This window comes from Cricetulus griseus, chromosome 3, assembly GCF_003668045.3.
Source record: "Cricetulus griseus strain 17A/GY chromosome 3, alternate assembly CriGri-PICRH-1.0, whole genome shotgun sequence".
NCBI lineage: Eukaryota > Metazoa > Chordata > Mammalia > Rodentia > Cricetidae > Cricetulus > Cricetulus griseus.
Genome location: NC_048596.1, coordinates 243,881,536 through 243,896,002, shown reverse-complemented (window position 1 = coordinate 243,896,002; position 14,467 = coordinate 243,881,536). Strand labels below are relative to the sequence as shown.

Genomic DNA, 14,467 nt, shown 5'->3' with positions numbered 1-14,467 from the left:
GGAGATGTCTCTCATGAACTTAATGTGTTCTCAATGACTTTCCTGCAGGCATGTACTGACCATTGATGCCATGATCAACCAGAGCTGCCAGGAACAGTTCGTCTTGCTGGGATTCTCAGATAGACCCAGGCTGGAATCCATCCTCTTTGTGTTTGTCCTCATCTTCTACCTGGTGACTTTAGTGGGCAACATTGTCATTATCTTAGTTTCCCATCTGGACCCTTGCCTCCACACACCTATGTACTTTTTCCTCACCAACTTGTCCTTCCTTGATCTCTGCTTCACTACCAGCTCCATCCCTCAGTTGCTCTTCAACTTAGGAGGCCAGGACAAGACCATCAGTTACACTGGCTGTGCCATCCAGCTATTCATGTTTCTAGGGCTAGGAGGCACTGAATGTGTTTTGCTGGCTGTCATGGCTTATGACCGCTTCACTGCAATCTGCAAGCCTCTTCACTACTCAGTTATCATGCATTCTCAGCTCTGCTGGATGTTGGTATCTGTGGCCTGGGGTGTTGGACTCCTCAATTCCCTGGTCATGTCTCCTGTGACCATGAAGCTGCCACGATGTGGCAGATGTCAGGTGAGGCACTTCCTGTGTGAGATGCCAGCTCTGATAAAGATTGCCTGTGTGGATACTGTGGCTGTGGAAAGCACTGTTTTCATTTTATCGGTGATAATAGTGCTGGTGCCCCTGACTCTCATCCTAGTTTCTTACAGCTATATTGCTCTAGCAGTGATGAGGATCAAGTCAGCCTCAGGAAGGAGGAAGGCTTTCAACACATGTGGGTCCCACCTCACTGTAGTCTCCTTGTTTTATGGGAATATCATCTATATGTATATGCAACCAGGACACAAAGCTTCTCAGGACCAAGGGAAATTCCTTACCCTCTTTTACAACTTGGTAACTCCCATGTTAAACCCTGTCATCTATACACTGAGAAACAAGGATGTGAAGGGAGCACTGAAGAGACTCGTGACCAGGAAATAAGGTGAAAGGGTTTCCCCTAAAGTTGCTTCTTTCACTTACTCAACACAAAGATGTAATTAGTAGAAGGAAAGTTTAAATGACCCAAATACATTTGCTTGTCCAATAAACCCTCCAGTGGTGAGACTTGGGAGTATATCTTGTATAGCCTCAAATATTCACCACATGGTCAATAAGATTTGGTCCATAAAACACTTTGTGTCTGATATGCCAAAGTATGTGTTCTTTTCCCTTCTAAGTTGACCTTGTTTGCTTAAAACTCATTCAAAATCATGAATAAATGCTACATACTTATAGACTAGGATAAAAGTTAGATGGAGAAAAAAGAACTATATGACTATCTTTCTCATTAGCCATTTGTATAACATTGTTTTATGATGGAACTGAGCCAATGGAATCCAAAACTACTTACTTTTGTCTTCTACTAACTATAAATTTTATTGTGTGAGGAAGATAGAGTATTTTTCTAGACATGGTCTATAGCACCACTTTAAGACATACTCATGTAAGTGCCCCTGTCATCTAGCATTCAGCAGGATTGTGTTTGAGGTCAACCTGAGCTATATAGAGAAACCCTGATATAGATATATGTTTTTAGTTACATGTATTTATTTGTACACATGACATGCATGCGTATGTATGTCACATATGCATGTGGAAGCCAGAGCATAACCTGAAGCAGACAGCTATTTCCTTCCACCATGTTTGTCTCAATCTTAGCAGCAAACACGTTTACCCACTCTATCGTCTCCCTATATGTATTTCCTAAATTAAAATTTTTAACTAAGCAATATATGGTGGCATGTGCCTATAATCCTAGCACTTGTGATGTGGAGAAGAGAGAATCAGGAATTTGGGGTTATCCTCAGCTGCACAGGGAGTTTGGAGAAAGCCTGAGCTACATGAGACTCTGCTTCATTAAAAACAAAACAAAAAGTTAAATATTATTTCTTTGATCTGCTACATTAAATTACCTATATATTTTTCCAAGTTTGAAACACAGAAATTCTGAAGTTTAATGCATATAGAAATTTTGTATTATAAAACTCCATGTTTGATTCCAATAAGGACTTGTTTTTAAAAAAACAATTATCCATTTGCATCCTTTGGTTTTCCAGATTAGGAAACAGCACCCTAACCACAAGTCACAAGATTAAGAATTTATCACAAGTGACTTGACATAAGAGTTCTCATTCTTTAAAAAACAATTTTCATTAAGGGACTTTTTGTTGTGGAAAATTGTTTACACTGTGTGAAGATGTGTCACTGTGATTGGCTTAATAAGGCTGTGAGTGGCCAATAGCTAGGAAGAAGAGAATAGGAGGGACAGCTGAGCAGAGAGAGGAACTTGGGATGAATTTAGGCCCAAAAGAGACACCAGCAGGGAGATACCTGCCAGTGGGGAGACAACAGCAGGGAGACACCAATGAGACACTGAAGAAGTCAGACATACAGTACAAAGAAGTAACCAAGCCATGTGGCAGAACATAGGTCAATAGAAACAGGCTAATTTAAGTTATAAGAGCTAGTTGGGGAAAAGCCTAAGCTAAGTCCAAGCTTTCCTAATTAATAATAAGTTTCTATGCTGTTATCTGGCCCAAAGAAAAGTTCGACTACACTTTTTTTGTGTGTGGAAGCCATGAAGTGTGAAAAGTGTGTGTGAAGTGTGCATACCTTATTCACACAGACATTAAAGTACTTGTGCAAAGAAATGAATGATTAATTTCTGTAATATATGAAAAAGATTAAGGTCCTATTACTTTCCTAGTAATAGAAATATGCCTCACCATTATCATTTTTAAAGCAAGTATTCTGGGGATGAAGAGCTTGCTCAGCAGTTTAGAGGACTTACTGCTCTTGCAAATGACATCAGTTGGTTCCCAGCACACACATTGGGCAGCTCACAGCTGCCTATAATCCAGTTCCAAAAGATGTAGTGCTACTCTCTGGCTTCCATGGGTACCTACGTGCAAAGTGTGCACATAAAGTCATACAATCACATACTTAGACACATAAAAACATAAATATCTTAAAGAGTTCTACCTCATAAAGTCTTTAAAGTTGATTTTATAATCAAGTAAGCCTCAATGTTTGGGAGCATGAAGTGCTTGCTTAAAAAAATTGTGCATGCAAGCTGGAGATATGGCTCAGTTGTAGAGCCTGGGGTGTTTGATTCCCAATGCTAAAAAGCAAATTACAGATAAACTATTTAAGTATTACAGCTCTGAAGGTAAAGGTATCCTGGATGTCCATAGCCAAGCCATACATATAGCTCTGTTCCAATGGGGGGGGGGGGTCCCCTCAGGAATGCAGCATTTCTGCTCCTCGCTGAGAAAACAACTCAGCTCTGTTCCACTCTACTGAGGGAGTTTTCCAGCAGAGATGTCCCTTGCTTCTCTGATCTGGTGAAAGTTGTTTCTTCTTTGCTTCACCCTGCTAAGGGAGACATCTCCACCCCTGCCTCTGCAGTTTACTCCTCCTCTGATGAAAGTTGTTATTTCTCTGCTCCACTCCAGGGAAAGAAGGTCTTGAACTAAAATTCATTCAAGAGATTTATTGGGAGGGAGGAATCCAGGAGGGTGGCTGCCTCTGCCAAGGTGGAAAAAGGACAGCCCACAACAACTGAACAGGCACAGGGATTTTGTAGGGCTTCTTTGGGGTGGGGTTTTTCAGGATGGTAATTGGTCAGATTTCAATCCCTGAGCTTGGACAAGGTTCAGAGATTGGTTGGATTTCATGCTCAGGGATTGGTTGGTTTTCCTGCTCAGGGACTGGTTGTTTTTTGTGCTGAGTTGGTCAGGGGCAGAGCATGTTTCTTTAGCTCTGGTTTAAGGGCCAAAGTGTGCTTCTTTCATGTTTCCTTTTTAACTTTTTGGCTCTGGTTTCAGGCCCAGGGTATGTTTCTTTCACTGGTTCTAGTTTCAGGGCCAAGTGTGCTTCTTCAGCTCTAGATTTGGGGTCAGGGTGTGTTTCTTTGACTCTAGTTCCAGCGTCAAAATGTGTTTCTTTCACTGGCTCTGGTTCTACGATCAGAATGTGTTTCTTTAGCTGGCCTTTTATCCTACACACTTGTCCCCCATATAGTCTTAATTAAATTCCATGGTGGCAAATAACAAAGAAGCACTGTTATCTTAGTTTTGATTTCTCACCTTGAGGGAAGAACTCTTGGTTAATGTCACCTATAGGCAAATATTAATGTAGGTATAAGCTATAGTAATGGATTGATGTTTATGACACTGACAAAGACAATGAGATCACATAGCAATTCAGTGAAAAGTTGTAGGTCTCAACATCTGAAATTGAAGGGAAAGACATAGATTTCGAAATTTTATTTTTAGGGTTGGTAGAGAAGAGGGGATGGGGAATGAGAACATGAGGGAACGGGATGGCTGAGTTGAGGGAGGGACAGAGCAGAAGAGCAATGAAAGAAATACCTTGGTAGAAGGAGTCATTAATAGGCTAGGGAGAAACCTGGTGCTAGGGAAATTCCCAGGAATCCACAAGGATGACCCCAGCTAAGATTTCTAACAATAGTGGACAGGGTGCCTGAACTGGCCTTCTCCTGTAATCAGATTGGTGACTCAACTAATTGTCATCAATGAACCTTCATCCAGTAACTGATGAAAGCAGATTCAGAGATCCACAGCCAAGCAGTGGCTGAGCTCAGGGAGTCCAGTCAAAGAGAGGGAGAGGGGAATATATGAGCAAGGAAGATCAAGATCATAATGGGGAAAACCCACAGAGACAGCTGACCTGAGCTGGTGGAAGCTCATGAACTCTGGACTAATAGCTCGGGAGCCTGCATGGGACCTAACTAGGCCCTCGGCATGTGAGTGACAATTGTGTGGCTTGGTCTGTTTGTGGAGCCCCTGGCAATGTGACCAGGATCTATCCCTGGTACATGAGCTGGCTTTTTGGAGCCCATTTCCTATGATAGGATGCCTTGCTCAGCCTCGATGTGGCAGCTCCCCTCCCCCTCCCCCCCCCCCCCCCCCCCCCCGTCCTGCTTCAACTTAATGTGCCAGGATTTGTTGATTCTCCATGGGAGGCCTTACCCTTTGTGAGAAGTGGATTGGGGGTGGTTTGGGGGGAAGAGTCTTCAGTCTGAAATCGGTGATGATCTTTTTTAAAAATAACCTATTATTTTTATTTTATTTGTATTGGTGTTTTGCCTGCATGTATATCTGTGTAAGGGTGTCATATCTTGGAGTTGCAGACAGTTGCTAGCTGCCACGTGGGTTCTGGGAATTAAACCCAGGTCCTCTGGAAAAACAGTCAGTACTCCTAACCACTGAGTCATCTCTGCATCCCATGAGGGATGATCTTGCAATTCAGTTTTAGCAGGACTGGAAATTATCATTTTGATACAGTAGGAAGATTCTTCAATCTAAGGTGTCATCAATGGATAAATGGATTAAATGTTCAATATACACAATTGAATTTTTATGTTGTTTAGGTGTTTGCTTGTTTGTAAACCCTGGTCTTATCTAGCTTACCCTGCACTGGAACTCTTGATCCTCCTTCCTTCACCTGCAAAACAGTAGGATCTGAGACTTGTGCTACCATAGTTGGTATACAGTTGTTTTTCAGGCATTAAAAAATGAAATTTTGTCATTTGAAATAACATGTATGTAACTGGTAATTATGAAGTGACATGAGCCAGAAACAGAAAGGTGAGTCCCATAAAAGATCAAGTGAAAAAATCTGGAAATGCTTCTTTATACAAATAGAGAATAGAACACAGTGGTTGCCAAAGACGTGCCAAAAGCAGGTAGAGCAGAAATGTAGTGAGAGGATATTAGTCAGTGAATTCAAAGTTACAATTAGAGGGAATAGATCTTGATGTTTTATTACAGAGATGATGATAGTTAATATTAATAGAGATGTATTTCAAGCAAGCCAGAGATTTCAGTTGATCTCATCAATTTGACCGATCAAGATTTGAGGTGATACATAAACCAATTATTATTGTTTGATCACTGCATAATATGCAAACATTATAGCCAGAATATATTATCTTGACAATTATCTTGACAATTGAAAGTAAATTTTCTGAGATACCATCTTACACCGGTCAGAATGGCTAAAATCAAAAACACCAATGACAATCTATGCTGGAGAGTATGTGGAGAAAAAGGAACACTCCTCCATTGCTGGTGGGAGTGCAATCTTGTAAGACCACTTTGGAAATCAGTATGGCAGTTGCTCAGAAAAATGGGAATCTGTCTACCCCAAGATCCAGCAATTCCTCTCTTGGGCATATACCCAAATAATGCACTTTATACAACAAGGACATATGTTCGGCCATGTTCATAGCAGCATTGTTTGTAATAGCCAGAACCTGGAAGCAACCTAGATGCCCCTCAACTAAAGAATGGATACAGCAAATGTGGTACATTTATACAGTGGAAAAAAACAATGGAATCTTGAAATTCTCAGGCAAATGAATGGAACTAGAAGAAACCATCCTGAGTGAGGTAACCCAGTCACAAAAAGACAAACATGGTATGTACTCACTCATATATGAATTTTAGACATAGAGCAAAGGATTACCAGCCTACAATCCTCTTCACCAAAGAAACTAGGAAACAAGAAGGACTCTAAGAGAAAAATGTATGGACCCCGGAGAATGGGAAGGGCCAGGATCTCCTGAGCTAACTGGGAGCATGAGGGTGGGGGAGAAGGAGCTGTCAGAATGAGAGGAGAAGAGGAGGAGGGGAAAGGAGGAAATGGAGGAGCAGAAATGTTGAGTAGGGGGAAGAATAGAGGAGAGAGAGCAGGATGAGAGATACCATAACAGAGGGAGCCATTATAGGTCTGAGGAAAGATCTGGCACTAGTGAGATTTCCAGAGATCTACAAGGATGACTCGAACTGACAATCCAGGCAATGGTGGAGAGGAAAACCTAAATGCCCTTCCCCTATAATGAGACTGATGACTACTTTTTATGCCATCCTAGAGCCCTCATCCAATGGCTGATGGAAGCAGAGGCAGACACCCACAGATATACACTGAACTGAACTCTGGAACCCAGGTGCCGAGAGGGAGGAAAGAAGATCAAAGGGGGCAGGACCAGGCTGGTGAAACCCACAGAATCAGTTGGCCTGAACAAGGGGGAGCACATGGACCCCAGACTGCTGTCTGGGAGGCCAGTACAGGACTGATCCAGACCCCTGAACATGGATGTCAATGGAGAGGCCTCTGCACTCTATGGGGCCCCTGGTAGTGGATTAGTTTTTTTCCCTGGTGCAAGAAGGGACTTTGAGAGCCTATCCCACGTGAAGGGATGCTCTCTTGGCCTGGACACATGGGGGAGGGCCTAAGCCCTGCACAGGATGATGTGGTAGACTTTGGGGAGCCACTGTCGAGGGCCCTAACCTGCCTGGGGAGTGGAGGGTGCATGGGGTGGGGGCAGGTAGGTGTTGGGGGGAGTGCTGGGGGAGAGGAGAGGGAGAGGGAGAAGGGATTGACATGTGAAACAAACTTGTTCCTAATTTGAACTAATAAAAAAACTGGCAAAAAAAAAGATTTGAGGTGATACATAAGCCAATTATTATTGTTTGATCACTGCATAATATTCAAACATTATAGTCCAAATATAAATATATATATATGTATATATATATATATATATATATATTATCTTGACAATTAAAAGTAAATTTTCAGGGCTGAGAAGATGGCTCGGTTAATAAACTGCTTGCTATGCAAGCATAAGGACCTGAGTTTGGATCCTCAGCATCTACACAAAAGTGCCAGCAATTCCAGAACCAGGCAGAGAGACTGGAAGATACCTGGAGCCTGTTAGCCAGCCAGCTTAGCCAAATCAGTGAGCTCCAAGTTCAACCAGAAACCCTGTCTCAAAAAACTAAAGTGGAAAGCAAGTGAGACCATTTCCATGTAGAAAAAAATAAAGTGCTGTGATATTGGTTTTTTAGGAGAACATTTCACTAACATACTCAAAAGCTGAGCTCAATCCTCAGCACCAAAAATAAACTGAGTAAAAATAAAAATTTAGAGGTTTGTACCTAGCAAAGGAAAAGCAGGTAACTCTGAGCCCAAGGAATAACAGAAAAAAAAAGCAAGCTGTTATTAAATAATGCAGTTTCTTGAAGGATGGAAAACACTGATAGATTACATCAGGTGTCTGGTCCACATGACTGGAAGGGTGTTAGAAACCTCACTGAAAGTGCCATCACCAGAGTAATCAACAAAGAAATCATAACACATCGAATTTTTATCGGGAGGAGAAAAGCATGAATATATTGTTCCAAGTTAATGGATGAAAAGAACTAAGACAGAATGAAATGAGCTGGACATAGTGGCTCAGACCTTTAATTGCAGTGCTCTGAGAGGGTGAGGCAGGAGAATTCCCATGAGTTCAAAGTCAGCCAGGACTAAATAGTGAGAAACTGTCATTTTAAAAAGAAGAGAGAGAGAGAGAGAGAGAGAGAGAGAGAGAGAGAGAGAGAGAGAGAGAGAGAGAGAGAAGAGATGGTGGTGGCTTTAATTCTGTTTTTCTTTTTATTTCTTTTTTACTCTCAGGGCTCGAATTTAAGGTCTCAAACACATGCTCTATCACAAAACTTCATATCCAGTCCCCTCTTGACATCTTTATGATAGGAGACACTTGAACATATTTCAGGCTATGGATATAAGGCTGATGATGATAGAGTAGACCAGGTATGACTGACTGACAAGGTCTCAAAGCCCCTGAGATAGTCCATCGAAAGTCCAGTTGATAGTCCATCGAAAAACTTACTGGATCAATAGCACAAGCACAAAGTAATATGGGGGAAAGGCCCAGAATTTTACACTTGAGGACCTCTTTCCTAATAGTTGGGGGAAGGGAGATATTCTGAAAAATGAAGAATTTAAGGATTGACCCCTGAAATGCCGACGATTCTACTAGGTATGTCAGATGGAATGAATTAGAGACAATAGGATCACCATCAATTTTGGCAGGAAAAGATGGATTCTCTGTTGATAGCACCTCTCCAGAGCCTTCCACTTCAGCTGCTCCCTGGAGACATCAAACTCTGGATACCTGAACAGGGGCTAATGAGTTACATGGGGCAAGACACTCTTGGGGCCACTGAAAACAAGCACATCCTCAAGCATCTTGGTCCCCAAAGCAGATCCTGGATCTTGGTGGCTCATAAAATAATTCTTCTGATACAACATTTGCCCTTTTATTCAGGGGCAGATTCCACAGAATTCAGATTCAACTTCTGTTTAGCTGTAGGGCTCTAAAATGCTTAGGGAGGTCTTCTAGGAAAACCGTAGGTGTGACACAGGTTATGTAAACAACATCTTTTGAAGAAATTGCTATCAAATTCAAAGGCCTGCACAGCATTTGATCACTATCCACTTTTAAAGATCATCCAAAGAGCAACATATTTAAAACATACTTTCATGTGATATTTATGCTTATTCTAAGAATTCTGTTTTGCCTGTCCCATCACATAACCCTGCCCTGCAATTCCTGAGCCAAACTCACAGACTGGTAATTACAGAATGTGCCATATTTGAAGAGGTAATTTTAATTTGCCTAATATTAACATTCCCACCAACACCAGTCTTCAGGGTTCAAAGACCACCTTGTTTCTTCCAGAAGGCAACTGGCTATCTGCAATCTTTGTTTCTCATCTACAGAAGATTCCATATTTTTGATTCAGCACCAGCTCAGTTGCTTCGCAAGCCAGCTAAGGTTGTTCATTTCACTTCTGATTTAGACAATATAGAATCCCGGGTGTTACCTGCAAAGTAATATCTATAATAAGTTTACTAGTAGAATAAATTCTAGGCCAGAGTAAAATTCTGAATTCCAGATTAGATGAGTATCCTTGCATTCCAGAGATAAAGGATGTAAATATTTTCTATCCCATTCAAACTAAACACCATGGGAAAATTCCACAGGTCTTATAATGTGCATTCAGTATTGGCTTCAATCTTTCCGTTGTAGCAAAGATGCATTATGAAGAGCTTTAGCTAGGTGTTCCTGGCAAGTGACTTCCATTGTGTATGAGGCAGAAGAAATAAATACTAAGTCATAGTGTCAAAAATGGTCATGGCCAATTTTATCATTTATAAATTTGAAATAGACTAAAACTACCCTCATTTTTGTCTTCCCCTATGCAATAGGAATGAATTTATAATAAGAAAGCACTACAATTTGACATATATAATTAAGATGTTTTCATGAGTGACACTCGCCCTGAGAAAAGCCCAACAAAATCCAACAGAAAGGTGCCTGACTATGCATATATAATCAAGTTAACATGACATTATAGTTAATTTAGTGAACCTCAAGCCAATGTGACCACTAGACTTAGAAGAAAAACAGAAAATGGTATTTGCCATGAAGGCAGAAATTGAAGCTCCCTGAGAACAAACAACAGGATTCCATGCAATGCCAGCAAAACACCAGAAGGACAAAAATGGCACAAGAAAGCATTCAGGTTTGTAGAGGTTTGAGAGGGATCAAGGCCTGCTCATACCTTGATTTTGGACTTATAGCCTTCACAACTGTAGATTTCTGCTGTGTTGAGCCCTCATATTCATCATGGGCAGCCCTGAAGAACTAGCACAACCATATGGAAACATAACTTGAAATAACCTGTGCTAATTTGATTCTGCCTTGTGATTACAAAGAATTGCATATGTTTTATCAGAATGTATGCTTTTCTGGTTTCAGATTATCTTCTGTGGAACAGTAAGAACATTTGAAGGAAGAATCAAAGGTGTGTGCCAAGAGCGTTCGATAAAAACCAATTCTTAGTTTGACACTATGTTTAGAATTCTGGATGTCTTGAAACAAGCCCTGCTATCTGAAAGAGGAAGAAATTATAAACCCTATTATCACTGAAGAACAGAACTCATTTTTGCTGATGAGTTCTTAGTTGAAGTAAGGTGTTTGAGCTAGTGAGACTTCCGGGTTCAACTAAAGGACAAAAAGGCAGTAATATTATCTCTTCTATTTAGAAAGAGAAATAGCTGGGAAACGGGAGCAGAGACGCAGACTTTAAAATCTCAAGACTTATTAACTGAAGATTTATGTTTAGAATGCAAATATTTTGGTAAGTGATATTTATCCAGAAAACTGTCCATTTTCATTAGATTTTCGAATTTTGTGGAGTACAGGTTTTCAAAGTATGACCTGAAGATTCTCTGGATTTCGTCAGTGTCCGTTGTTATATCCCCCTTTTCATTTCTGATTTTGTTAATTAGCATGCTCCTCTCTGCCTTTTGGTTAGTTTGGCTAGAGGTTTGTCTATCTTGTTGATCTTCTCAAAGAACCAACTCTTTGTTTCATTGATTCTTTGTAATATTTTCCTGGTTTCTACTTTATTGATTTCAGCTCTCAGGTTGATTATTTCCTGGCGTCTATCCTCCTTAGTGAGTTTGCTTCTTTTTGCTCCAGTGCTTTCAGTTGTTCTGTCAATTCTCTAATGTGACTTTTCTCTAGTTTCTTCATGTGGGCACTTAGTGCTATGAACTTCCCTCTTAGCACTGCTTTCAGAGTGTTCCATAAGTTTGGGTATGTTGTGTCTGCATTCTCATTAGAAAAAAATGAAATAAAGCTGCATCTTTCCAAACAGACTGGGTTTTAAAACTATTGCATAGGCAATGTTGTATAGCTATTGTTCAAGGTTTTCCTCCAGGGCAGCTAAAACTTTCAGTAACACAAAAATAATTACTAATAATCTATGGGCATTTTAAAGATGTGGTCTCATCTAGCTCCACCCACTCTTGAACTGTCCATGTAACAGGAGATGGCTCTGAAAACTGATCCTTCTACCCTGAGATTACTTGTGTGAACTGCCATGTCCAGCTAGCCTATGGAAATTTTCAGCTTATATTATTATTTTATTTTACTTTGAGCTTTTGTTTTTATTTGCTCAAGAAGTTTACCCAGACCCATTTATTTTTGTTTTCATGTTATGTAATATTGAAGACATTTTTTAACTTTTTAGGTAAGTATGCAAAGTAATTGATTTCTTTATGGCATCTTCATACATATCTGTCATTTTATTTTGTTCTAATTCATCCCCCTCCTCTATTGCCCAAACCCCTTTGTAGGTTGTTGTTATGCTGCTGTTAGGGCTGGAGATGTAGCTCAATTGTAGAATATATGTTCAGCATACTGGGGACCCTAGTACTATATAGCACTAAATTTGAATCATGGGAAGTCTGAGAGAAAGAAATGCATTACAGACTTCAGGACCAATTATTCAAATGAGAAAGTGGATTCTTTTATGAAGCTGATTTTTTTAAAGTTCAGAGTAAAAAGTTAGAAAAAAATTTCTGTTACACTGAGAATTTTTTAAAATATAAAGTGAGAGAAAAGAAAAGACCAAGCATTGGACAGAGAGTCCCCCAGCTCTCTGTTGGATGGCACTGATGAGGAGGAATCATGTTTGATACCCTGAAATCTAAAAACATTTAGAGTAGTGGCTTTCCAATCATTAAAATGCTTCTGGATATGGGACCTGTCCATATTCTCTTGGTGTTTATATTAAAATGTGGTGTTCCACTATAGGTTGTCAAATGCTGCGTTTCCTTGCATTTTCAGAAAGTAGATGTTTTCTCTGAGCTGAAAAGAACTAGGAAAACCATTTTAAAATGTTTCAATTATTTGATGACACCAAAAATAAAAGTATCGAGATACAAGTAAATTTACATCTCATTGAGGAAAATTTGATTTAATTTTTAGACACTCAAGTCTCTTTAAAAGTTCACCGATCACAAAAAGCCAAGGTCCTTGGCAGTTGTGGGACCATGTTGTAGATTCAAATTAAGGCCTCTGCCATTTCTTTGATGACTCCACTCAGAGAAAGAGCCTTTTCTCTTACAGGCTGTTTAAAGCTTAACACACTCATGTTCTCAAGGAAGGTAGCAATAACATTGCTCTTGCAAGAAAACACATAAGAAATGCTGATGCCATGGAAAACTGCAGCACAGTAGCTGCTTTCCAGAAAAAAAATGTGAGCAGTTTCCCAGTTGATCTGGGTTTACTCAGGACAAGAACAGGAAATAAGCCTCCAGGTATGTGTTCTCTTGCTTCCCACAGGTAGACTGCAATGGACAGAGCTAATGGCAGCCTCTTTTCTGGATTCATTCTCCTGGGCTTCTCCAACAGGCCTCAGCTGGAAACGGCTCTCTTCATGGTCATCCTAGTCATCTATTTCTTGAGCTTCGTAGGCAACAGCACCATCATACTGTTGTCAGTTGTAGACCCTCACCTCCATACCCCCATGTATTTCTTCCTGTCTAATCTCTCCTTTATGGATCTTTGTTTGACTACGTGCACCGTCCCTCAGACACTGTTCAACTTCAAGGGGAAGGACAAGACCATCACGTACGGTGGCTGTGTGGCCCAACTCTTTATTGCCCTGGGACTTGGGGGAGTGGAGTGTGTTCTCCTCTCTGTGATGGCTTACGATCGCTATGCTGCTGTCTGCCGTCCACTCCACTACATGGTGATCATGCACCCACAGCTCTGCTTACAGCTGGTTGTAACTGCCTGGCTCACAGGGTTTGGCAATTCTATGATACAGACAGCATTAACCATGACTCTTCCCCTCTGTGGCAGAAACCAACTGGACCATTTCTTCTGTGAAGTTCCAGTGATGCTGAAACTGGCCTGCACTAACACCTTCATTAACGAGGCTGAGCTCTTTGCTGTCAGTGTCTTCTTCTTGGTGGTACCCCTCTCACTTATATTCGTGTCCTATGGCCACATTACTCATGCCGTTCTAAAGATAAAGTCAGCGCAGGGGAGGAGGAAGGCCTTCGGAACCTGCGGCTCTCACCTTCTGGTAGTGACTATCTTCTTTGGCACCCTCATATCCATGTACCTCCAGCCTCCGTCCAGTTACTCACAGGATGTGAACAAAAGCATTGCACTTTTCTATACTCTGGTGACTCCTTTGTTGAACCCCCTGATTTACACTCTGAGGAATAAGGAAGTCAAAAGTGCACTAAGGAGAATAATGGGGAGAACCACAGATTGAAGAAAGAGTTAATGCAAGACTCAAAGTCCTAAACAATTAAGCTTTGGGAGACTTCTGTGTATCTAAAAGCCTAGCTTTAACTTAAATTCGTAAAACATCTATGCACTAAGCACTGTTTTGGGAACTCAACTGGGTTGACAGATGAATAAATGATTAGAGACAGATGATAGGCAGATAATCAGAGATCAAATCAGAGAGAAATCTTGTTAACGTGTTACCGTGGAGTTAAACCTTATAGAAAGAATATAAACAAGATAGCATAAGATACATCATATTTACACTGCTATGTAGAATAAACAAATTATAAGTACATATAATTTCTGTTTAATCACATGAATTTTTTTTCACAATTGCAATCTACCATGTGTGGTGGCACATGCTTGTAATCCCAGAACTAGGGAGTCTAAGTCAAGTTCAAAGCCAGGCTTTGGCTTTTGAGTAACAAGCAAGTCAGGGATACATC

The 14,467-nt window shown here is 40.7% G+C and overlaps 2 protein-coding genes across 2 annotated transcripts; both read left to right on the top strand.

The window, feature by feature from the left end:
* Positions 1 to 61: 61 nt before the first annotated feature.
* Positions 62 to 991, top strand: LOC100770729 (olfactory receptor 2W3). Its single transcript, XM_027409541.1, has one exon. The coding sequence runs from the start codon at positions 71 to 73 to the stop codon at positions 989 to 991; it is 921 nt and encodes a 306-aa protein (XP_027265342.1). The 5' UTR covers positions 62 to 70.
* Positions 992 to 13,071: 12,080 nt separating this feature from the next.
* On the top strand, positions 13,072 to 14,216 carry LOC100764770 (putative olfactory receptor 2B8). Its single transcript, XM_027409489.2, has one exon. It carries the CDS (start codon positions 13,072 to 13,074, stop codon positions 14,002 to 14,004), a length of 933 nt encoding a protein of 310 aa, XP_027265290.1. The 3' UTR covers positions 14,005 to 14,216.
* Positions 14,217 to 14,467: the final 251 nt, after the last annotated feature.

What these genes read in the sequence shown, in the direction of transcription:
- LOC100770729 (XM_027409541.1), top strand. Translation starts at nt 71, where the DNA reads ATGATCAACCAGAGCTGCCAGGAACAGTTCGTCTTGCTGGGATTCTCA.
- LOC100764770 (XM_027409489.2), top strand. Translation starts at nt 13,072, where the DNA reads ATGGACAGAGCTAATGGCAGCCTCTTTTCTGGATTCATTCTCCTGGGC.